This window comes from Ornithorhynchus anatinus, chromosome 7 (genome assembly GCF_004115215.2).
Source record: "Ornithorhynchus anatinus isolate Pmale09 chromosome 7, mOrnAna1.pri.v4, whole genome shotgun sequence".
NCBI lineage: Eukaryota > Metazoa > Chordata > Mammalia > Monotremata > Ornithorhynchidae > Ornithorhynchus > Ornithorhynchus anatinus.
The window spans coordinates 26,429,068-26,453,696 of record NC_041734.1 but is presented as its reverse complement, the minus strand read 5'-3'; the positions used below and the strand labels follow the sequence as shown (position 1 = coordinate 26,453,696).

At 45.3% G+C, this 24,629-nt stretch overlaps 1 protein-coding gene across 1 annotated transcript in view; it reads right to left on the bottom strand.

Annotated features, from left to right (window-relative positions):
• CPS1 (carbamoyl-phosphate synthase 1) overlaps positions 1-24,629 on the bottom strand; it is a 178,035-nt gene that overhangs the window by 54,585 nt on the left and 98,821 nt on the right. The window contains exon 22 of the mRNA XM_029068816.2: positions 19,043-19,161. Within this exon, the coding sequence (XP_028924649.1) occupies positions 19,043-19,161 (119 nt within the window). The remainder of the gene's footprint in view (positions 1-19,042; positions 19,162-24,629) is intronic.

The following is a 24,629-nucleotide window of genomic DNA, read 5'->3' as shown; positions in this document are numbered from 1 at the left end:
CTCCAATTGAACATGTCCAAGGCAGAACTACTTATCCCATGCAATTCTTGTCCTCCCTCTGACTTTCTCATTACTGTAGACAGTACCACCATCCTCCCTGACTCAAACATACCAAACCTTGGCATTCTCCTCCACTCATCTCTCTCATTCAACCCATATATCCATTCTGTTACCAAATCTTGTTCAACCTCCATGATTGAAATCCACAGTTTCCTCTCCAAATTGCTACTTTGTTAATCCAAGCATTTATCTTATCCCACCTTGATTACTGCATCAGTCTCCTTGCTAACCTCTCTCCACTTCACTCTGCTCCCTGGATCATTTTTCTACAAGATTGTTCAGTTCGTGTATCCCCCACCTCTCAAGAGCTTCCAGTGGCTGCCCATCCATCTCCACAAAGAGAAATTCCTTACCATTGACTTTAAAGCACTCAATCATCTTGCCTGCTCCTACCTTACCTCCCTGATTCCTACTACAACTCAGTCTGCAAACCTAGCTCCTCCAATGCCAACTATACCTTGATCTCATCTATGTCACCACTGACATCTCTCCTTTTCTGCCTCCAGCCTGGAATGCCTTTCCTCTTCATACCTGAAAGATGACCATTCTCCCCAACTTCAAAACCTTATCAAAAGCACAGCTCCTCCAAGAGGCCTTCCCTGATTAAGCCCTCATTTCCTCTTCTCCCACTCCCTTTTGCATTGCCCTCGCACTTGGATTTGAACCCTTTATTCATCCCTCCCTCCTCCCCACAGCATTTCCATACATAGACAATTTATTCATATTGATGTCTGTCTCCCCTTCTAGTCTGTAAGCTTACTGTAGGCAGGGAACGTGGCTATCAACTCCATTATGGTACTCTCCCTAGCATTTAGTACAATGCTCTGCACACTCCAAGTGCTCAATAAATACAATTGATTGATTATAGATTGAGAAGAGTAACTATAAAGAAGCAGAGGGCTGAGGAGGACCCCTCTCCACCCCTGGGTGGCCAGAGAAATAGGTTTTCTAAGTTCAGAGGTCATATCATAGAGAGAAAGAAAAGGCAGAGTGAGGACATTGCTTTCAAGCCCCACTTTTGCCTCTGATCAATTTCCATAGGCCCAAGACTTAATTTCTATTAGGCCCTTGGCTCTGAGCCCAATGATTGATTTCGCTGTGGAGTAACTTGTTGTTTTTCACTTTTATTCCCTTCCCAGATACCTGACAGCAGACAAATGGAAATCAGAAATCTCAGTGGAGGACAGGGCAGGCAGAATCACCTGGGCAGCCTTTAGCTCATCATTTAGCAAGCATCGGCTTCTCACTAAGGACGTTTTGCCTGGAGTGGTGGGGAAAACTGAGAACCTCCCCCTTCCCATAATGTTTAACTTACTTTCCTTTCTGTTGACTAGTAACTGGTGTCTTCTTATTGACTGGGTTATATTTTTACTGTTGAGCTCTATCTATTTAGTCCAGGCTCTGCTACTTGCCTGCTGTGGAACCTTGGGCAAGTCATTTGTTACTCTGTGCTCAATTTCAGCAGCGGGGCTCAGTGGAAAGAGCCCGGGCTTGGGAGTCAGAGGTCATGGGTTCAAATCCCAGCTCCACCACTTGTCAACTGTGTGACTGTGGGCAAGTCACTTAACTTCTCGGTGCCTCAGTTACCTCATCTGTAAAATGGGGATTTACTGTGAGCTCCACATGGGACAACCTGATTATTCTGTATCTACCCCAGCACTTAGAACAGTGCTCTGCACATAGTAAGCGCTTAACAAATACCAACATTATTATTTCCTTATCCATAGCATGGGGATTAAATACCAGATCTCCCTCCTTCTTAGGCTTTGAGCCCTGTGTAGAACAGAGGCAGCGACTAAGTCTAATCTATTTATGATGTATCTAACTTGGTGCTCAGCACAGTGCTTGGCACAAAGAAAGTGCTTACCAAACATGATCATTATTACTATCGATTATACACGTGTCCACCCACCATTTTAACTGTAAGATCCTGTGGGCTAGGAACCTGCCTTAATTGAGTTTCTTGTAATTGTCCTAACACTTACTACGGAAAATAAATGATATTAACAATAATAAATCTCCAGACTAGTTAACCGAGTTAACAATGTGGACTACATTTTAGAAATGTTTAGTTGTTTCTAGGACAGAATGAATTAGACTGACCCACCCAGCGTCCTTGCTGCAGTTTGTATATCAAAGGACACAGCTCTAAGAACAGAATTCAAGACAACATTTCTTCGTCAGGATCAGGTTATTCATTCACTATAATCAACAGTATTTAGTGAGCACTTAGTATGTGCAGAGCACTGTAATAAGCACTTGGGAGAGAACAATACAATAGAATTAGCAGCCACCTTTCTTGCACATAATGACAAGGGCTAGAGCAGTTCTTACCCATTCTCCTTTCTATAATATTAATAATGATGGTATTTGTTAAGCACTTATTATATGCCAAGCACTGTTCTAAGTGCTGGGGTAGATATAAGGTAATCAGATTGTCCCACGTAGGGCTCGCTGTCTTCATCCTCATTTTACAGATGAGGTAACTGAGGCACGGAGAAGTTAAGTGATTTGCCCAAAGTCACACAGCTGACAAGTGAGGGAGCCGGGATTAGAACCCATGACCTCTGACTCCCAAGCCCGTGCTCTTTCCCCTGAGCCAGGCTGCTTCTATTTCCTACCAAAATAGATACTGTCTCTGACCCATTGCAGCAATTACTGGAGACACAGCCTAGCTTCATTCACCTCTTACATTCCCTGCTGCTCATGAGTGAGAGCACCTCCTCAGTAGAATTTCCTGTCTCTCTCTAAATGCCTCTGTCTCCCTCTCTTTTCCTTCTGTCTTTACCTCTCTCCCCTCTGTACTTCCTTTCATCTCTCTCTGTTTTCCCTCCACCACCTCTCCCACCTCTGAAAAACAAAGGGCCGGCTGTCATTTGATTACTGACAGAGAAAGAAAATTGCCTTCATTTCAGCATGTTCCAATTCAATTTCATTTTGGATCCTATTATAATAAAATTAAAAAAAGATGCATTCAGAAGACATGATTCATTGTCCTTGGGCCGGTGACTTAGCTAAGGTTAAAACTCTTAGTAGTCTAACACTTTATGAATGATCTTGCACAAGTGGAGAGCTAATCTACTGCTATGGAGAATCAAATCCTTAATCTTTGCCATGCCATTTTGGGAAGCCCAATATTTGGCTGGCACAATAGTTATTACTGCTCAACATTCATTCATTCATTCAACAGTATTTATTGAGCGCTTACTATGTGCAGAGCACTGTACTAAGCGCTTGGGATGAACAAGTTGGCAACAGATAGAGACAGTCCCTGCCGTTTGACGGGCTTACAGTCTAATCGGGGGAGACGGACAGACAAGAACAATGGTAATAAACAGCGTCAAGGGGAAGAACATCTCATAAAAACAATGGCAACTAAATAGAATCAAGGCGATGTACAATTCATTAACAAAATAAATAGGGCAATGGAAATATATACAGTTGAGCGGTCGAGTACAGTGCTGTGGGGAAGGGAAGGGAGAGGTGGAGGAGCAGAGGGAAAAGGGGAAAAAGAGGGTTTAGCTGCGGAGAGGTAAAGCGGGGGTGGCAGAGGGAGTAGAGGGAGAAGAGGAGCTCAGTCTGGGAACGCCTCTTGGAGGAGGTGAGTTTTAAGTAGGGTTTTGAAGAAGGGAAGAGAATCAGTTTGGCGGAGGTGAGGCGGGAGGGCGTTCCAGGACCGTGGGAGGACGTGGACCAGGGGTCGACAGCGGGATAGGCGAGACCGAGGGACAGTGAGGAGGTGGGCGGCGGAGGAGCGGAGCGTGCGGGGTGGGCGGTAGAAAGAGAGAAGGGAGGAGAGGTAGGAAGGGGCAAGGTGATGTAGAGCCTTGAAGCCTAGAGTGAGGAGTTTTTGTTTGGAGCAGAGGTTGATAGGCAACCACTGGAGTTGTTTAAGAAGGGGAGTGACATGCCCAGATCGTTTCTGCAGGAAGATGAGCCAGGCAGCGGAGTGAAGAATAGACTGGAGCGGGGCGAGAGAGGAGGAAGGGAGGTCAGAGAGAAGGCTGACACAGTAGTCCAGCCGGGATATAACGAGAGCCTGTAGCAGTAAGGTAGCCGTTTGGGTGGAGAGGAAAGGGCGGATCTTGGCGATATTGTAGAGGTGAAACCGGCAGGTCTTGGTAACGGATAGGATGTGTGGGGTGAACGAGAGAGACAAGTCAAGGATGACACCCAGATTGCGGGCCTGAGAGACGGGAAGGATGGTCGTGCCATCCACGGTGATAGAGAAGTCTGGGAGAGGACTGGGTTTGGGAGGGAAGATGAGGAGCTCAGTCTTGCTCATGTTGAGTTTTAGGTGGCGGGCCGACATCCAGGTGGAGACGTCCTGGAGGCAGGAGGAGATGTGAGCCTGAAGGAAGGGGGAGAGGACAGGGGCGGAGATGTAGATCTGCGTGTCATCTGCGTAGAGATGGTAGTCAAAGCCGTGAGAGCGAATGAGTTCACCGAGGGAGTGAGTGTAAATGGAGAACAGAAGAGGGCCAAGAACTGACCCTTGAGGAACTCCAACAGTTAAAGGATGGGAGGGGGAGGAGGCGCCAGCGAAGGAGACCGAGAATGACTGGCCAGAGAGGTAAGAGGAGAACCAGGAGAGGACAGAGTCCGTGAAACCAAGGTGAGATAAGGTATGGAGGAGGAGGGGATGGTCGACAGTGTCAAAGGCAGCAGAGAGGTCAAGGAGGATTAGAATGGAGTAGGAGCCATTGGATTTGGCAAGAAGGAGGTCACGGGTGACCTTAGAGAGAGCAGTCTCGGTAGAGTGGAGGGGACGGAAGCCAGATTGGAGGGGTCTAGGAGAGAATGGGAGTTAAGGAATTCTAAGCATCGATTGTAGATGACTCGTTCTAGGATTTTGGAAAGGAAGGGTAGTAGGGAGATAGGGCGATGACTGGAGGGGGAAGTGGGGTCAAGAGCGGGTTTTTTTAGGATGGGGGAGACGTGGGCATGTTTGAAGGCAGCGGGGAAGGAGCCCTTGGAGATTGAGTGGTTAAAAATAGAAGTTAAGGAAGGGAGGAGGGCAGGGGCGATGGTTTTAATAAGGTGAGAGGGAATGGGGTCCGAGGCGCAGGTGGAGGGGGTGGCACTTGCGAGGAGGGAGGAGATCTCCTCTGAGGATCCTGCAGGGAAGGATGGGAAAGTAGGGGAGAGGGTTGGTGGGGGGGAGGGGAGAGGCGGAGGGGTGACTTTGGGGAGCTCAGACCTGATCGTGTTGATTTTCGTGAGGAAATAGGTGGCCAGATCATTGGGGGTGAGAGATGGGGGAGGGGGAGGAACAGGGGGCCTAAGGAGAGAGTTAAAGGTCCGGAACAATCGGCGGGGGTGACGGGCATGGGTGTCGATGAGGGAGGAGAAGAAGTTTTGCCTGGCGGAGGAGAGGGCAGAGTAGAGGCAGGGGCTGCTTGGTAAAATGAGCATCTAGTTTTTACATGTTAACTTTGGGAGAAATTAAATATTTAAAAAAATAAAATACTAAACAGAAACATCAATCACAGAAACAGAAGCAAATGTTCATTTTTTTGTTCTAAAGTGAAATCATAATTTGAAATGCATTATTAATTTATTTACAGATCAGACTTCAAAGCAGATAAAATTACTATATCAAGGTGGGAGTGTTGTCAATTAAATGGAATAAAAATGCGCACACTGGATGAAAATAAGTATATTCTCTATTCATCCACCCTCCCTCATCTTCCACGGTTGTCTGTGTATTGATTCATCTATCTTTTATAATTCATTTGCACACATGGGAATAGGTGTTACGCAGTGTGTGAACATATCTAAATACGCATGGAGCTGGCCTTCACTTAAGTAACGATGTTACTGATGATGAGGGCTAACATCTGGGATCAACAGTCTCTTTCACATTAATAACTAGAAAAAGATAGCTCCTTCCTGTCTGCCCCATAAAGGGCCTTTCCTGTCTTCAATGCTGCCACTTGGGACTCCGATATTTGTGAAATTTATGCTCGTTTGCTCTCAGATGCTGGTCCAGCTGATGCAAAAATGACTAGTACTAAAGAGAAGGAATAATTCTGCTTGGTTTGGTTAAGTTCATCAAATCAGCTCTATCACTGGGTGGAGGCCTGGGAGAAAGTGTTGCAAAACAGGTAAAAAAAATAGTTACCCAACTCATGGCTAGAGTAATTCAAATAACAATGGGCTGTCTTTACTCACCAGATTTGCCATCACCTCACAATCACAAACATTAGCAACCACCTCCCACCAGAGAGAAAGATACTGTGTATGTGCACCAGGTCTAAACAATAGCAGCTAATAGACTTATCTTCCAACAGAGTAACTTCAAAGTTATTCAGATGGGTAGAGCAGCGTGAGAGGCCAGCTATTGGGTTTGCCACTGGCTCATCTGCCCCAAACCTCAGTAAGCAATGCAACTATAATCTATCAAAAAGCAGCATGCACACCATCGAAAAGGCTAAATATCAATCCCTGGGGGAATAACCTCTGCGGATTGCCAATTCACCTTGGCAACAAACTCCTTATCATCGACTTTAAAGCACTCAATCACCTTACCACTCCCCCTTTCCTCTCTGCTTTCCAACTACAGACACTTTGCCTCTCTAATGCCAATTTACTCAGTGGACCTGCATCTCTGGCCTGGAATACCTTCCCTCTTCATATCTGACAGATGATCACTCTCTCCACTTTCAAAGCCTTATTAAAAGCATCTCCCCTCCAAGATGCTTTCCCCAACTAAGTCCTTATTTCCTCTTCTCCCACTCCCTCCTGCATCACCTTTGCACTTGAATTTGTACCCTTTATTCACCTCTCCCTGCGCCCCATAGCACTTATGTACATACCCGTAATTTACTTATTCTTATTAATGTATGTTGCCTCCTCTAGACTGTAAGCTTGTTATGGGCAGGGAATGTGTTCTACCCATTCTGTTATATTGTTCTCTCCCAAGCGTTTAGAACAGTGTTCTGTATATACCAAGTGGTATTAATATGATTAATGGGTTGAATAAATAAATCTTCAAAGCACTCTATTACAACTCAGCAGCCTTCTTGGAACAAGGAGCTCCAGCTTCAGGTTACCACATGAACAGTGAAAGAAGGTTACAAAGGCAAGGAGACTCCATCAAGACTGGTTTGATGGAAACAAATGATTGGAAAAAAAAACTTCTTGTAGCACTAAAGTACAATCAGTAATGCCTTGCAATGTCTCATGATCATAAGAAAATGCCTATAACTATAAATCCTGCATGGGAACACAGAGACCAAACTCAGAAACAATCATGACCAGAGGTGAGATGCTAAAGTTGAAGAGAGCAGAGTGCAGTCTGCCACAAAACTAAGGGTTTTCTTCATCTCTAAAGAATCTTTACTGCTCCTAATTCTTTGACACCACTGAAGAGTGTGAATGGAACTTCCCTCATCCCAGAGGGGAAATCTTTTAAATCAATGGTATTTACTGAGAGCTTACTATGTGCAGAACACTGTTCTAAATTCTTGGGCACGCCCTACTGAAAGCTCACCTCCTCCTGGAGACCTTCACAGACTAAGACCCCCTTTTCCTCTGCTCCTCCTCTCCTTCCCATCACCCCGACTCACTCCCTCAGCACTTGTGTATATATGTACACATTATTCTGTTTATTTTATTAATGATGAGTACATATCTACAATTCTATTTATATTGATGCTATTTGATGCCTGTTTACTTGTTTAGACACCTGTCTCCCCACTTCTAGACTATGAGCCCGCTGTTGGGCAGAGATTGTTTCTATTTCTTGCTGAATTGTACTTTCCAAGCACTTAGTACAGTGCTCTGCACACAGTAAGCACTCAATAAATACAATTGAATGAATACAGTGCAAGAGAGAAGCAGCATGGTCTAGTAGATAGAGCACAAACATAAGAGTCAGAGGAACTGGGTATTAATCTCAGCTCCACCACTTGTCTACTATGACATCTTGGATCAGTCACTTAATGTCTGGGTGCCTCAATTACCTCATCTGCAAAATGGAGATTAAGACTTTAAGCCTATGTGGGACAGGGACTTTGTTCAACCCGATTATCTTGCATCTACCCCGGTACAATGTCAGGCACTGTAACAAATACCACTAAAAAAGGGTTCATAAACACAAACCTTGTCCTCATTCTGCCATGTCCCCTCTCTGGAGTGTATTTTGATGACCCACTCTCCCTTTAGACTGTAAAGTCCTTGTGACCGGGGTTAGTGTCTACCAATTCTGTTGTATGTGAAGGCTCATGAAGAGCGGAATGTGAAGGGATGAACTTAATAATAATAATAATAATGTTGGTATTTGTTAAGCGCTTACTATGTGCCGAGCACTGTTCTAAGCGCTGGGGTAGACACAGGGGAATCGGGTTGTCCCACGTGGGGCTCACAGTCTTCATCCCCATTTTACAGATGAGGTAACTGAGGCCCAGAGAAGTTAAGTGACTTGCCCAAAGTCACACAGCTGACAAGTGGCGGAGCTGGGATTTGAACCCATGACCTCTGACTCCAAAGCCCGGGCTCTTTCCACTTAGCCACGCTGCTTCTCGTGAACTTAACTAGGACCTTTGAGGAAATAACTTCTCTAAGTCATGAGAAATGAAGGACTGAATGAAATGGCATTCCTGGAGAACTCTGTCAGCATGTACATCCACGCCTTCTCTATGCCCACACTGCATAATGCACAGAAACAATAATGCATCTATCTATTTTGATGTATCTTTTCCCCCCAGCAGCACTCCTGTCTCTCAGTTCAAGAGCAAAGTCATCTCGGGTTTCCCACTCTTCATTCTTGAGTACAGTTCAAACAATAAAACATTGACAGACCAAGTGGTTGGGTTTCTAGCCCTTGCACAACCTTCTGTGTCTGTACACTTTCCAGCCCAGAATGATAGTTGAAATTTTTAGAGGCTAAAATGTCTTAAAATTAGACAATCAGACTTGTACAGATACCGGCATAATCACTAAATGGCCAGGCAGCTTTGCCTGGCACTTACAGAGCTGAGTCTCAAGGGTGTTTGTAATTCATGAACAATACAAACCTCTCCTGCCGTCTCACTTCAGCATGTGGAGCTGTAGCAGTTGTTGTGGTTATCGTGGTTGTTGTTTAAAATGCTTACCCTATCATCTCGGACGAATCATCCTCTCACGCTTCATCTTCAATAATGAATGAATGAAATGGAATAAATTCCCCTTAATGAGGAAATGTTCACCTGGCATCCAGAAGCTGAGGAAATCTATTAGCTGATTTTAGAGATGCCTGTAGCATCTCAATTGCCAGGGGACTCAGGTTCTCTTTCTTCCACTTGACTGCCTTTCATCTGATCCAGCAGCTCCCAAGCAATACTAAACTTATTTCCCTCCCGATCATTACAGCTCTCTCCAACATGGAAATAAGCACTCTGCATGGCCGATAATTATGAAATGGGTTTTGCCGCTTTATTATTTCCCTGAAAACATCCTCCAAAGCCATACCCAAAGGAAGCCCTGGTCTCGACCTTGAGAATAATGCTCACTTTTAGCAAGGATCAACTGAGTCAGAGATTGAATCTCCCTTTTCTCCCTGGTCAGCTTCTCACCTGAAGTTTTTTTTTTCATTTGCTTTAATGTCCTCCAAGATGTGGGAGGGTTAGCCATCATGATAATGAAAGCAGTGTTTAGATCTTTCTCTTTTCCTAGATGACCAGATGCTACTTTTCTCTATCCGCACAAGCCTGAAGACGGCTGTGGCCAAAACAGCAGGGGCATTTTGGAAGACAGAGCAGGAAAGATGCCCTGGAGCAAGGTCGATGGGGCTGCTTTATGGCTTAGCGACTGGGATAGGCCTGGGCTCCCCAGGGTTTATAAGCAGGAGAAAGTGGATCTGAAATATAGTATATCTGAAGCCAGCCAGCTGGGAACTGATGACTCAGCACCAGTGTGCTTCCAAGTTCATTCATTCATTCATTTGGATTTATTGAGCTCTTACTGTGTGCAAAGCCCTGTACTAAGTATTCTGGAGAGAACAATACAACAAATAGACACATTCCCTGCCCACAGTGCTCATAGTCTAGAGGGGGAGGCAGACATTAATAAATAAAAGCACAGCTCTAGACATATGTGCTGTGGGGATGGAAGGGAGGATGAATGAAAGGAGCACGTCAGGGCGATGCAGAAGGGAGTGGGAGAAATGGAGAGGAGGGCTTAGTCAAGGAAGGCTTCTTGGAGGAGATGTGCCTTTAATAAGGCTCTGAAGTAGGGGAGAAGTTGAACTTGGAAGTCTGACTGACCCAGCCAAGTTTTGGGGGACTAGATACCAGTGAAGTAAACAAAGACAGTGCCTCCTTCCAGTTGGTCCAGACCATTTGCATTCAGGGAATATTAAGGGTTGGAGTCCTGTTTGAGTCAATTGGGACCATTTAACATGGATTGGGGGTGAGAAAGGGCTTCCCCGTGACTGGAAATACCTGGCCACTTAGAAGCAGAGCAGCCTAGGGTTTCCGTGTGATTGGAAATACCTGGCCACTAGGCTACAAAGGGGCATTAGAAACAGAGCAGCCTAATGTAAAGAGCACGGGTCTGGAAGTTAGAGGACCTGGTTCTAAGACAGAGTTAAGTGTTTACGTACCACCATACCAATTTCTGGGGTAGATATCATTAATATATTTACTCAACTCATATTGTGTGCAGAGTATAACACAACAGAATTGACAGATATGCTCCCTGTCCACAATAAGCTTATAGTCAAAAAGGGAAGGTACACAAGATATTCAGGTCAGACACAGTCCCTGTCCCACTTGGACTTTGCAGTCTAAATAGGAGAGAACAGATAGCTAATCCTCATTCAACGGATGAGGAAACAGACCAAGAGAAATGAAATGACTTGGCCATGGTCACTCAGCAGGCAAGTGGCAGAGCCGGGACTAGAGCCCAAGTCCTCTGACTCCCAGGCCCATGCTCTTTCTGTACCCAGAAGCTAATCCAACTCTGATTTGCTGTGGGAGTTGCAGATTAAACTGCGAACCCAAGGTGATCTGCTCTTTCCATTAGGCCATACTATTCTTTTGGCCACTTAGGCATTTTCATGGAGTAGCAAGGTCCTGAGGTTGAAAGGGAATGTAGGTCAGAGGACTCTGACCAAGCACCATCTCCCCAGCATCTAGAGAATAAGTCCATAAATCCACACAGGCCTTGTTTCCATAGGTAAAGGAGAACAATAACCTGCCACCAGAGGTTCTTTGAAGAACAGCATAGACAGCCTCCTGGCCCCCGGCTTTTCCAAATTGGTATTAATACTTGGTTGGGCCTTAACCTGATTCTTTGCGCTTTAGGAAGGCAAATTGCCTGTGACAATTGCAATGATGCTTTTTAATAAAATACTCACTCATCAAAACTGTTTACAAGACTGTCAATTCCCCTGTTCAAACACCCCTTCTCCTGCAGCATAGACACTATAATGGGTCACGTCTATGCTGTTCAGATGTTTCCTTTTACCATCTAGATCGGAGCATGCTCAATGGACTCCCTATACACTACTACTACTACTGATAGCGATATTTGCCAAGCGCTTACTAAGGGTGAAGAAGTGCTAAGTTATGGGATAGATATATGATAATCAGGTCAGACACAGTCCTTCCCCAACATGGGGCTCACAACCTAACGGTATTTCATCCTCATTTTACACCTGAGAGATTTGAGGCACAGAGAAGTTAAGTGACTGCCCAAGGTCACAGAGCAGGCAGGTGGCAGAACCAGGAAGAGATCCCAGCCCTCCTGAGTCCCTGGCCCATGCTCTTTTCACTAGCCCATGCTGTTTCCCTAATATTAAAAAATTCCCATATTGAAGCTTCAAAGTTGGATATCTTTCTGTTGATTTGGAGATGCTGATCTAGTTTAAGAAGCCAGTTAAATTTAGAGCATTAGGTCATGAGGTGTCAGTCTCTTCCTCCCTAATTGCATCTTTGACCAGTTATGACCATTCATTTATTCAATCATATTTATTGAGTGCTTACTGTGTGCTTGGAAAGTACAATTCAGCAACAAATAGAGACAATCCCCACAGCCCTCCTTGCCTTCCCCAGCAACACCCCTATTCCTCCTTGACTGTTATTCTCCAGAGGGACAAGGACCATATCTAATTCCCACCTGTATATTCTCTCCCAGTGCTTATTACAGTGTTCTGCAAACAGAGAAGTAGCGTGGCCTAGTGGAAAGAGCATGGTCCTGGAAGTCAGAAGAGTTCAAATCCTAGCATTGTCATTTGCCTGCTGTGTGACCCTGTGCAAGTCACTTAACTTCTCTGTGCCTTAGTTCCCTCATCTGTAAAATGGGGATTAAAATCCTATCCCTCCTACTTAGACTGTGAGTCCCATGTGGAACAGTACTGAATTCATCCTGATGATCTTCTATCTAACCCAAAGGTTAATACAGTATTTGACACATAGTAAGCGCTTAAGTACCATCATTAGTACTGTTATTAAGCACTTAATGATTATTATTACTGCTTCTCCTCTCAGAAGGGATTGCCTAGGCATAACCCCAAGGGAGAAGGGAACAAAGGAAAGGCATTTGTCTCTGTCTCTCCCACAAGGGAGGATGCACCCTAATAGAGAATTGCTCAAGCATGAGTAAAGTAGCATACTCTGGAATAAAACCAGGCAGCACCAGGGCCATATGAGGGGAGACTCGCTAATTCAAGTCAGGTGGACAGGACAAAATTTTAAAAAAGCCAATACCCCCTTGGGGCACAACATGCAAATAATTAAGAATAATAAGAACAACAACAATGGTATTTGTTAGGCTTATGTGCCAAACACTATACTAAGTATTGGGGTTGATACAAGATAATCAGATGGGGGGTCACATTTGAAGTACAAGGGAACACACTATTGAATCCCCATTTTGCAGATGAGGGAACACAGCAATCACAGAGAAGTTGTTTGATTTGTCCCAGGTTACACAGCAGATAAACGGTAGAATTGGATTAGAACTCAGGGCCTCTGACTCCCTGGTCCATGGTCTTTGCATTAGACCACACTACAGGTGAGGAAGCCATTCAGTCTTCTTCACTAGTTAGTTACTGAATCCCACCTATGCATTCTTTCCCAAGGCTTAGTACAGTGCTCTGCACAGAGTAAGGACTGAATACTATTATTACTACTATGAATGGAGAAGGTTGTATCCAAATACAGACCCTGTACTGAACCAGGTTTAGGCAGAAACTGGACAGAGCTTAGAAGAGTGAAATAAATGATGAAAGGAATGGAAAACTGACCCTGGTGGGGGGTGGTGAGAGAGAGGTGAAGGGAACTCCAGAGGCTCAAACACAGTGCAAAGGGCTTGAGGGGTTTAATTCCAGCGGGGGCGGGGGTGGGGGGGTGTAGGAGTAGTTTTTATGGGGGTGTAGGGGAGAGGAATCTTTATGGGAGCAAGAGTCAATTGGTTTAGTTTAGTGGCTCACTTGCTGGGAGCAGCGGGTGGTCCCTGGGGACATCAACTGGCTCTGAACCAACTTTGTTTGCTGTCCCCCCACCCCTCTCTGCCGCCCCCATGGAAAGATTCTGTCAAGGGAGTGGGTGCTTTAGCCTGGCAGAATTCAGCATTACCCTGCACTGTTTCTACCCCCAGGACATCTGATCCAGCCATGGGAGATTCGTGGATCAGACTGGCACAGACAGATTCTGTCACCATTTATTCCTCTGTGGAAAACTAGTCTCTGGAGATGCACACCTTAAATTTCAGGCAGGGTGAGAGTGGTGAAGATTAGTGGAAAGCACATGGGTCTGGGAGTCAGAGGTCTAGAGGATTTGGGTTCTAATCCTGCCCCCATCACGTTCCCTGCTGTATGACCTTAAGCAAGTCACACAACTTCTTAGGGCTTTAGTTTAATCTGGCAAATGTAGATTCAATACCTTTTATTAAGACTGTGAGCCAGATGTGGGACAAGGACTGTGTCCAACCTGATTAACTTGTATCTACCCCAATGCTTAGAACAGTGCTTGAGACAGAGTAAACTCTTCAATACTGTTAAGATGATGTTTATGATTAATGTACAAGTATGATGACCAGAGGCCAGAGTAGGAGAGAGCAACTACAGAAAAAGAAGAAATTTGACACCTTGGAAATACCACTTCCTGCTCACAACTGGGCCCAGAGGCAACTGCTCAACTGCAGTGTGGCTTATTGGATAGAGCATGAGGCCTAGTAGTCAGAAGGTCATAGGTTCTAATTCCAGCTGCACCACTTGTCTGCTGTGTGACATTGGGCCAGTTACTTAACTTCTGTTTCTCAGTTACCTCATCCATAAAATGTGGACTGAGTGTGAGCCCCATGTGGGAGAGGGACTGTGTCCAACCTGATCAACTTGTATCTACCCTAGTGCTTTGAATATGGTAAGCATTTAACAAATACCATAATGATATAGCCATGTCACCTGCTTGCCTGGATCAAGTGACCTGATAAAGCCTGATGCCAGGATGCACAAGCACAACAAATTTGAAAAAGTCAAATGCATTTTCCACACCAGCCAGATGAAACCTTGGAAAACCTCTACAAAACCCTCTTAAGGTGAAGACAGGAAAAGGATGAACTGTTGTGTGCTCCATTAAGAACTCAGTTGGGAAAACTTCCTTTCAGGCAGTATTTAGTGGGTTAAAGCCTACTGCCGGAACCATTTAAGGATAATCATGAGCATTCATGCTGGGCTTTCCCAAGCGTGACCCAATGTGCTGAATAAGTGCCATTTTCCTGAACCTCCAATAGTTCATTCACTCACAATTTCCTTCTGACAAAGTAAGAGGGGAGTCAGTCAATTGAGTGTGCACACATAGTAAGTACCATCATTAGTACTGATATTAAGTACTTAATGATTATTATTACTGCTCCTCCTCTCAATCACTGAGCGCTTACTGTGTGCAGAAGACTGTACTAAGTACTTGGGAAAATATAACAGACACATTCCCTGCCCACAACAAGCTTACAGTGCTTGGCACATAGTAAGTACTTAAAAATCACAAGGATCCCCCTTCTACCCCCTCGCCGTGGTAACTGATGGTGGTGACAGGCTGAGGGGCCTGAACTGACACCGGGGAAGTCAATCAATCATATTTATTGAGCACTTACTGTGTGCAGAGCACTGTACTAAGCACTTGGGGAAGTACAATATAACAATAAATGGACATATTCCCTGATCACGAGTAGTACATAGTAAGTACTTAAAAATCACATAGATTCCCCTCACCCCCGTGCCGCAGACAATCAAATCAATCAGATCGACTATATCTAGTGAGCGCTTAGTGGGTGCACAGCACTGTGGTAAGGGCTTGGGAGAGTACAGAGTCAGAGAGGTTGAGGAGTTGCCTACTTTCTCTATTAGAGTCAAAATGAATCCCCAAGTCCTAAAGACCTCAGCTAATGGCAAACCCCAGGGTCAGTGCATTCTAATTGATCTTTTAAAATGTTTGCTTGGAGCAGGTTCTCTCATCTTTAGAGGGTGTCCTCAGAAACCACTTTCATTCACTCATTCAATTATATTTACTGAGCATTTACTGTGTGCAGAGCACTGTACTAAGCCCTTGGAAAGTCTTGCCTGCTGAACACTAGATCAGTGGTGTCTGGGAGCCGTCTAGGGCTTGCCTTGTCCAATTTCACCAGAAGCAAAGCTGCCTGGGCATTCCTGCTGCCCATCTGGCCAGGATGACAGCTTGTGGACCAGGAATGCTTCTACCAAATCTACTGACTGTGCTCTCCCAAACACTTGTACACTGCTCTGCACATAGGAGACTCTCAAATAGCAGCATGGCCGAGTAAATAGACACGGCTCTGGGAGTCAGAAGGATTCTAAGCCCAGCTTAGCCATATGTCTTGTGGGTGACCTTGGGCTAGTCACTTCACTTCTCTGTGCCTCAGTTACTTCATCTGTAAAGTGGGGATTAGGACATGGTACATGGAAGGTGATTTGTATCTTCCCCAGTGCTTAATACACTGTCTGACACATAGTGAGGGATTTATGCCATAAATAAAATACCATTGATTAATTGATGTGTGGTGCAAGGGAGCACCGGAAACAGAACTTGAAACGTGGATCTATTGGAGCCTCAAGTTTCAGTGAGACTCACACTGCTGTTGGCTGGTTTTCCCAAAATTCCCCGAGTTAGGAGAAATGTCCCCTGCCCACAAGTCTATTGGATATGGAATAATGCTGGTATGTGACACCCCACCTCAACTCTAGAGCATGGAGAGCAAAGAAACCACTTCAGATTTCAACTTTTAAAGCTGGGAAAACATGTTTGTTTTAACTCTTTTGAGACCCAAGACACTCTCTCCTTTCTTGAATGGAGCTTCACATGGATGGAATCATGACATTCTAAACAGGCGAAGAACACCCATTGCAGCATGGTGCATAAGAATCTTAGCACAAAATAGCACAACTTTTCTGGAGTAACGAGGGGAATCACAGGCCCACATTTGAGTTCAGCAAACTTCTGTAAGAAACCTTTTTGTGTATCTGTATGATCTCATTACACTACTAACATGACTCACTGAACATGATATGTTATAATGTCTGTCTCCCCCTTGAAACTGTAAAATCCTCATGAGCAGGGAACTTGTCTACCAACTCTCTTATACTCTATGCACACAGTAAGTGTTCAGTAAATACCATCGATTAATCGAAGGGGTGTCCAGTATTCTTTCATGCTATCAAGGGCCACCCTAGTGTGGTGGTCATTCAAAGACTTCCTCTCCCACCAAAATACCCCCAAAGCCTTTATTAGCCAGGCTTACACATCATAAAAACATTATTGCTATTTTGTACTCATCCAAGTGCTTAGCACAGTGCTCTGCACACAGTAAGCACTCAATAAATACAACTGACTGATTGACAACCCAAGGTGGGTCTGTCAGAAGATTCCAGCTGCTGAGAAACCAACATGGGACTGGTTCAGGCCAGGCACTCTGTGCTCATGTTGTGCCCACCACACAAACAGACCTTGAACACACCCACCCTACCAGGCCTGACTGCTGTAAGATGGTGCAAACACCTATCTGCCTCATCTCACCATCCTACAGAGCCTGTGATGCCCAGATCAGCACAAAAGTGATTCATGTTTATGCTAGCTCAACAGGGGAAGAGCTTTGTTAGTACGCTTCCCACTGTTTTCCACAGTGTTTGGCACTCATCAGTTATCCTGTCACAGCTAACTGGTTCCCTGCAGATGTTTGTTTCACTGACCCATTCTTTACAGGCTGGCCATTCACCTGCCTGGAAGCATGAAGCCGGACCAGATAACCGCTGGAAGGTCATCCAGCTGTGGAACTCTGGGATGCTATGAGTTCCCCTTTTCATCCTAATGCAGATCTAGGCTTAATTAGAATCCCAACCTGCTCCCTGAGTGTAACAGAAAACAATAAATTCAAAAGAGGCTGTTCATCCACAATGCATAAGAGGTATCAGATCAAAATGCGCTTTCAACTCTCAGGACACTTCTCGGCTGGGCCTTACTCTGCCACCCACTGCGAAACCTTAGTGCCCTCATGTGGCAGATCCACAAAGTCCTGCGTTTGATGGCTAGTACTGCCATCCCGGAAAGAAAGGAGCAGATGCAAATTCCGTGTCCGACCCAATTAAATCCTGCCCACCCCAGCGTTTAGAACAGTGCTTGACACATAGTAAGCGTTTAAACAAATGCCATAGAAAATTCCAAACAGCCGAATCAGAAACCGTCAGGAGAAAGTTCCATCCGTATATCTATGAGAATGACAGGCAGACTCGCGCCTCAGTGCTCTACTGTCTGATGTTGTTCACTGCAAGAGAATAGGAGGTGGGTCTAGAAATTAGCGCTCTTCCAAACTGGGGAAGCTAAGAAGCAGCAGTTCGCACCTGGCTGGGGAGGGAGGGCATAAAGCTTGAAATTACCCAGCAAGGTGAAAAGAAAATCCCAATCCAAGGGTTCAGGCACAACTTAATAGGGAAACACACTTGCAGGATCAAGTTGGTGGAAAGGGTCACATCCATCTCCTCTACTGCACTCTTCGAAGCACTTAGCACAGTTCTCTGCCAACAGTAAAGCACTCAAATACCACTGATGAGCTGACCACCCCGGATTCTCCTCTCAGACTCTAGTTGCCATTCTAATTGGACTCTGGTTTCTCCCAAACCAGCTCAGATGGGTAGAATTATTTCCCAAGAGAACTACTTCTAGATTAAGGGGGAAGCAGCAAGGGGAGTAGAAGGGTGGAGGTATCATTGGGGCTAAGCCTGGGGCGGGGGAGAAACAGGAGTGTCTATGGGCAGAACTAGGGAGTCCTACAGCTGGGAAGTCATGAAAGGGAGACTAGCAAAGACCACCCCCCCTCCAGCCCCGCAACTAAATTTGGGCTTCTGAGGTGTGAAACCCTGTCTCCCTAAGCAATGCAGACTTCAAAGCTACCTCTCATCATTTAAATGGTAATTGGCATTGTCTGAGTGCTCCTGAAGGGGCATAAGAAGGGTACTAATGGATATCTCTGAACTGTAAATGGAATTTAAAAAATAATTGGCCTTGAAGTGGAGAAAAATGTTAATGAATGCTCAGCATGAGAGGTAAAAACCGCTATTAGTGAAAGCTGGAACACGGCTCATTTGCAAACTCAAATGGTGAGCTTCTGCCAGGAGGGGATGAGCTCAGAAAACAGAGCGAGCGAGTGCAAAAGATGCAGCCCAAGCCAGGCACGGCCCATTATTGGAAGGAAATACAAGCTTCTGACCTAGAAATGAATTTCCACAAAGCGGGAAGCAGATCCAGACAGCTGTCACGGAAGTGAGGCGGCTTCCACATTATGAACAATCCTATAGGTCGTGAGTTGAGGAGTCATTGGCTAACCTCACACTGACTGTCCCAGCTGGTGACCTTACCCTAAGATAGGCCAGCCACCATTCAGAAGCCATTCCTCACCGGTAGCGGACAAAAGGAGCCGGTGGCTGAAAGAAAGTTGCAGAGAGACTATTCAAGAAGTGGCCAGGATAGTCTAAAACAGCCTCTCTTACCTGTTGAGGGTCTTCAGGTGACTTTCCATGTTCAGGATGTCACGCATCTTGAATAGGAACCATTTGTCAATAGCTGTGAGCTTGAAGATCTCATCCAGGGGCATGTTGTCGTTCAAGGCCTAACAGAGGTATAAAGAGAGATGTTCAGTACTGTATGCCCTCGTTGAGTCTGGTTGGGTTGGAAACACCTAGCAAAAAATCCCATGCCACGTCTATTAGGGACCAGCCCAAAAGGATCAACAGTGCTGTCAACCTCATCCGCAGTTGCAGAAATGAATGGTGGCAACACCTAGGGAGGAACGCTCCGTCCCCTGATCCCAGGATTGTGCAAGGGGCAATTCGTTAACAGTGGTTTGTTAATTCCTGCCTGTGTCCGAGAGCACCGAATGCTCTACTGCAGGGAGGTTCTGGCAATCAAATTTATTAAACACTTAAGTGCAGAGCACCATACTAAGAGCTTGGGAGAGTTCAACACAACAGATTTAGGAGAAGCATTCCCTGACCAAAACGAGTTTACAGTCTAGAGGGGGAGACGGACATTTATATGAATTAATATGGTATCCTCCCTATCACTGCCTACAGACAGCATGGTTGGTCTTCTAATGCAGGGAGGTTCTGATACTCTCCCTATCACTGTCTTCAGCCTGCACGGTTGGTCTTCCTACTGACCCTGGATAGGGGGTACTGCTGGCATATTTCCTCTGTTGTTCATCTTCCCCCGATCCATTTCACTTAGAGTGGGAGGGAAGGGCAGAAGAAAGGACGAGACTTCATGCCAGAACAGCAGCAAAACTTGGCTTAAAGATCATCAGATGACAGGGCATCTTATCTTCTTTCAGAGCTCAGCGTCCTGCCATCCCACCCCTCAATCACCAAGGCTGTCATCAAGGCAGTGGGCATCAGACGAAAGATAAAGAAATCTAAACATCACATCCGAAAGTGTCTTGAGTAGGTGAGCTACGTTTTTCAATTGAATGTCAAGAAGTGCCATAAAGTTACTTAATTTTATTCTTTTATTATTGGTGTCTTAGAAAACCATTTACCTTTCCTGAGAAAAAGCAATCAAATGGTATACAGAAAACAATAGAGCCTAGGTTGATAGATGACAGAAAAATCCCAAATAGAGAATGAAATTCGCATGTGGTTATAAATTAGGCAATTTCTTCGACGATCTCTGCGCAAGACTCCTGCTTGTTTAATCCAATCAATTAATGGTATTTATTAAGTGCTGACTCTGTGCAGAGCACTGTACTAAGTGGTTGGAAGGGTGCAATACAATAGAGTGGGTAGACACATTCCATGTCCACAGGGAGGAATTGAACAGGCGATTATGAGTTGTTCTAATTTTCTACAGTATCGTCCATCATTTCTCTTGCCAGAGAGGGCCTCAGCTAGCAGAGCTGGCAGGCCTAGAAATTCTAGTATTAGTAGTAGGAGTATTTATTCAGCACTTACTGTGTGCAGAACACTGAGCCAAACACGGGGATAAAATGCACAGGTGGGAATTAGACTTGGTTCTTGTCCCTCAGGAGGTTGATTTAAGAGGGTGATATCCATTTCTGACTGAAGAAAGATCCAACTGAACCCCCTCTAGACTGTGAACTCTTTGTGGACAGGGAACATATCTAATAACTCTGTTGTACTGTACTCTCCCAAATGCTTAATACGGTACTCTGTACATGGTAAGCACTCAATAAATTCCACTGGTTGATCAGTTGATAGGGACGCTCGATCTTGGATCTGGTTTGAACACGACTCTGTAGGGACTTCCATTCACTCATTAGAAGTTCAGTCAGGTGGACCTGCTGAAAATGGAAACTTCTGAATGATTGAGTATCCATTAATCCCCAAATTATATAATGCTAATCAGTGGGGCATTTCTGGCTGGGGGGTACAGGAGGGCCAACTGTGGGACACTTGGAAGAAGGTATAATGATGTGAGTCACTACAAAAACTACAAAGAGTCACTGCCCTGGCAGGAATGGCTAGGAAGCACTGTAGGCTAGTGGAAAGAGCACAAGCTTGGGAATCAGAGGACCCGATTTCTAATTCCATTCTTGCCACTCACCTACTGTGTGATCTCGGGGAAGTCACTTAACTTCTCTGTGCTTCAGCTTCCTGGACTGTAAAATAGGGATTCAATACTTGTTCTCCCTCCTTAGACTGAGGGCTCCGGGACAGGGGTTGTGTCCAACCAGATTAACTTGTAGCTACCCAGTGTTCTGAACAGTGCTTGCCACATACTGTGCACTTAAATACCATTAAAAAATACAGGGTGCTCACAGCAGGGACCTTTACCTCAGAAACATGACAGAGTTGGCCAAGACAGACTGTCAGAGGCCCCAGGACCAATTTTGACCTGTGAGCTCATTGTGGGTAAGAATGTGTCTGATTGTCATTATATTGTACTCTCCAAAGTGCTTAGTATTAGTGCTTTGCACACAGTGCTTAATAGTTACAATTGAATGAATGGTACAAGCTTCCCTCTCCAAAGATACCCAAACGGAGAGCAAAGCAATTGCTGGCAATCATCGAAGTGTTTGACAACAAAGCGGTTTGGCCTAGTTGAAAGAGCAGGCCTGGGAGTCAGAGGACCGGAGTTCTAATGCCTGATTTGCCACTTGTCTGCTGTGTGACCTGGGGCAAGTTACTTAGCTTCTCTGTGCCTCAGTTACCTAATCTGTAAAATGGGGATTAAGACTGAACCCTTTGGGGCAGGGATTATGTCCAATAGGACTAGCTTTCATTTATCACAGCACTCAGTACAGTATCTGGCACATACTAAGTGCTTAACAAATACCTTCCTTTAAAAAAAAAAAAAGATTGGGCCAAGATACCCATGCAGCAGAACCAAATCCCTGAGAAACCTAGCCTTTCCTTAGAATCCAGGGCGGACTCAGGATTTGCCCACTTGGGATGTATACTTCCTTTTCAGTGTTTCTCCTCCCTCTAGCACTGCTCCTTGACACCTACAGTACATCCATCAATGTCTCCAACCACTGGGTTGTGATGGAAATGAACGGGCATAGTTATTGCCCAGTACAAGTCCTTCCTATCTCATCTGGGACACCAGCGATGCATACAACCAGTTCCTCCCTTTTATCCCAGAAGACAGAAAGCCAGACAGCCCCTCTTCCCACCTGCCAATTCTTGCCTCCAGTTAGATGCTCACCCACTCCCTGCCATGGGGAAAGGATAGGAAATTTGCTTCATTGGGTTCATTCCCAGCCCCAGAAGCCCCCAGAAATTATCTTTCCTGTGACCCCCTCACATGGCCTGGGCAGAATTATGGCACTCTGAAAGGAATCCATCTAGGAGAACCCCTGGTCTGGAGGAAGGAGTTCATCTGACCTCAGTGTGCTTAAAGGGAGAAATTGAGGGAGAAAATAAGTATGGTCAGGCCTGCCTGGACTGGCTAAACTGACCAGTGAACATCTGAATCCTGGCAAGGGGCTGGGTGCTTGCTAAGGAGTTCCTGCCTGGAATGTGCTAACTATCACAGGGTTGGTGTTTTCAAACTAGGAGTCTGAGTATTTGCATGTCCAAACCCAGAAAGGGAGGAACTACCCCCTCCTCCAACAACCTGCCCTCAAGGAACTCACTGGATCTTCAAATGCAGGCATAAACACTAGCAGGATGAAATCACAAACAGCAATTTTTCCCTCTGTCAGAATTCTGAAAGCCTTTCTTATTCTTTAAAAGGTAAATTCACATTTGCCATCACCCATATGTGTACACACACACACACACACACACACACACACGCCAGTGCAACTTGCTGTGAAAGAATCTGGATGTTAATGGAGAAGCAACACCCCTGCTTTCTTCAAGATCTAAAAAGACATTTGGGAACTCGTGGCTGGCCCAATGCCAACCGCTCAAGTCACCTTTGCAGAATCAAGGGAGAGTCTAGGCAGGGAAAACATGAAAGAAGATTAATAGGGCCCTTATTTTGTCATAAGAGAAGGAGCTTGTGGGTGTAAGTAGAGAAATATGAACTTACTAGGAAGGCCAATCAAATCCTGGGTGAAAAATGACTTAAGACTTAGCGATCCAGGAGTGAGGGAAGTTTTCAGTGCCATGAACAAGGCTCAGAAACAGAAAAACTGTCATAGTCCAAAAAGAGGAGGGAAAACAAGAATATAAATAGGGCCCACTAGCATGGAAGGTCCCAATGTGGGCTCTCTGTCCTGTCTTTTAAACCTTCTTGAGGCTTCATGTAGAGAAAGCAGGGAAGCAGTTTGGCCAAGTGGATAGAGCACAGGCCTGGGAGTCAGAAGGACCTTGGTTCTAATCTCTGCTCTGCCACTTGTTTGCTGTGACTTGGACAAGTCACTTCACTTCTCCCTGCTTCAGTTACTTCATCTATAAAATGGGGATTAATGCTGTGAGCCCTGTGTGGGACAGGGACTGTGTCCAACCTAACTTGTTTCTACTCCAGAGCTTAGTACAGTTCCAGGCCCATAGTAAGTTCTTCACAGATACCACAAAAAAGCCAGCTCCCTGGCAACTCCTAATGTCTTTCTGGAAGCCTGCTTGATAAAAAGGGCCACTAGCTATTCCAAATGCCAAGCAGATGAGATTGACTGGAGCCCCTTCCCTGCATCCAGTAATAATAATAATGGTAATGGTTAAGTGCTTACTATGTGCCAAGCACTGTTCTAAGCACCAGGGGAGATGATATAAGGTAATCAGATTTTCCCACATGGGGCTCACAGTCTTAATCCCCATTTTACAGATGAGGTAACTGAGGTACAGAGAAGTTTAGTGACTTGCCCGAAGTCACACAGCTGATAAGTGGCGGAGCCGGGATTAGAACGCACGACCTCTGACTCTCAAGCCCAGGCTCTTTCCACTAAGCCACACTGCTTCTCTACCTACCTCTACGCTGCTTCAGTACCTAAAGCACAGCTCTCACAGCAATCTAAAAAGATGCTTCCTCCATCAACATAGATGTATTCTGTGTTTTCTCCCCAAACTTGCATCCTTACATTAGAGAGAAAGCGGAAAGATCATGGGCCTAGGAGTCAGGAGACCGGGGTTTTAATCACAGAACTTGCTGGATTTTCTCACTTGCTGGCTGTGAGACAGTAGGTGAATCACTTAACTTTTCTGTCCCTCAGTTTCATCAAATATAAAATGGAGATTCAATGCCCATTCCCCTTCCTCCTGAGACTCTGAGGCCCACATGGGACAGGGATTGTGTCTGACCAGGTGACCTTGTATCTATCCAAGGGCTTAGTAAGGTGGTTGGCACATAGTGTTTCACAAATATCAGTTATTATTTTCATCCAATGGGATGATTTCCTGGGTCTGATTCAATGTGAATCAGATGATCCGGCTACCGCTCCTAGCCATGGCAGCTCAAGAGAGCCATGACTCATGCATTGTGGACAGTTCTGGGTTCAGGGAGACAAGAACCAACAGAGTTTTGGCATGGGGGACTTAGAGCACTTCTTGAGCCATGATGGCCCTGCTACTCTCTGGAGTACAGAGGGAAGCTAAGTCCCCTGAAAGATGACTATCCTGAACACCTACACCAGGGGCTGCTTCCAAACAGCTTGTAGTATAAGCCAAGTCCCCAGAC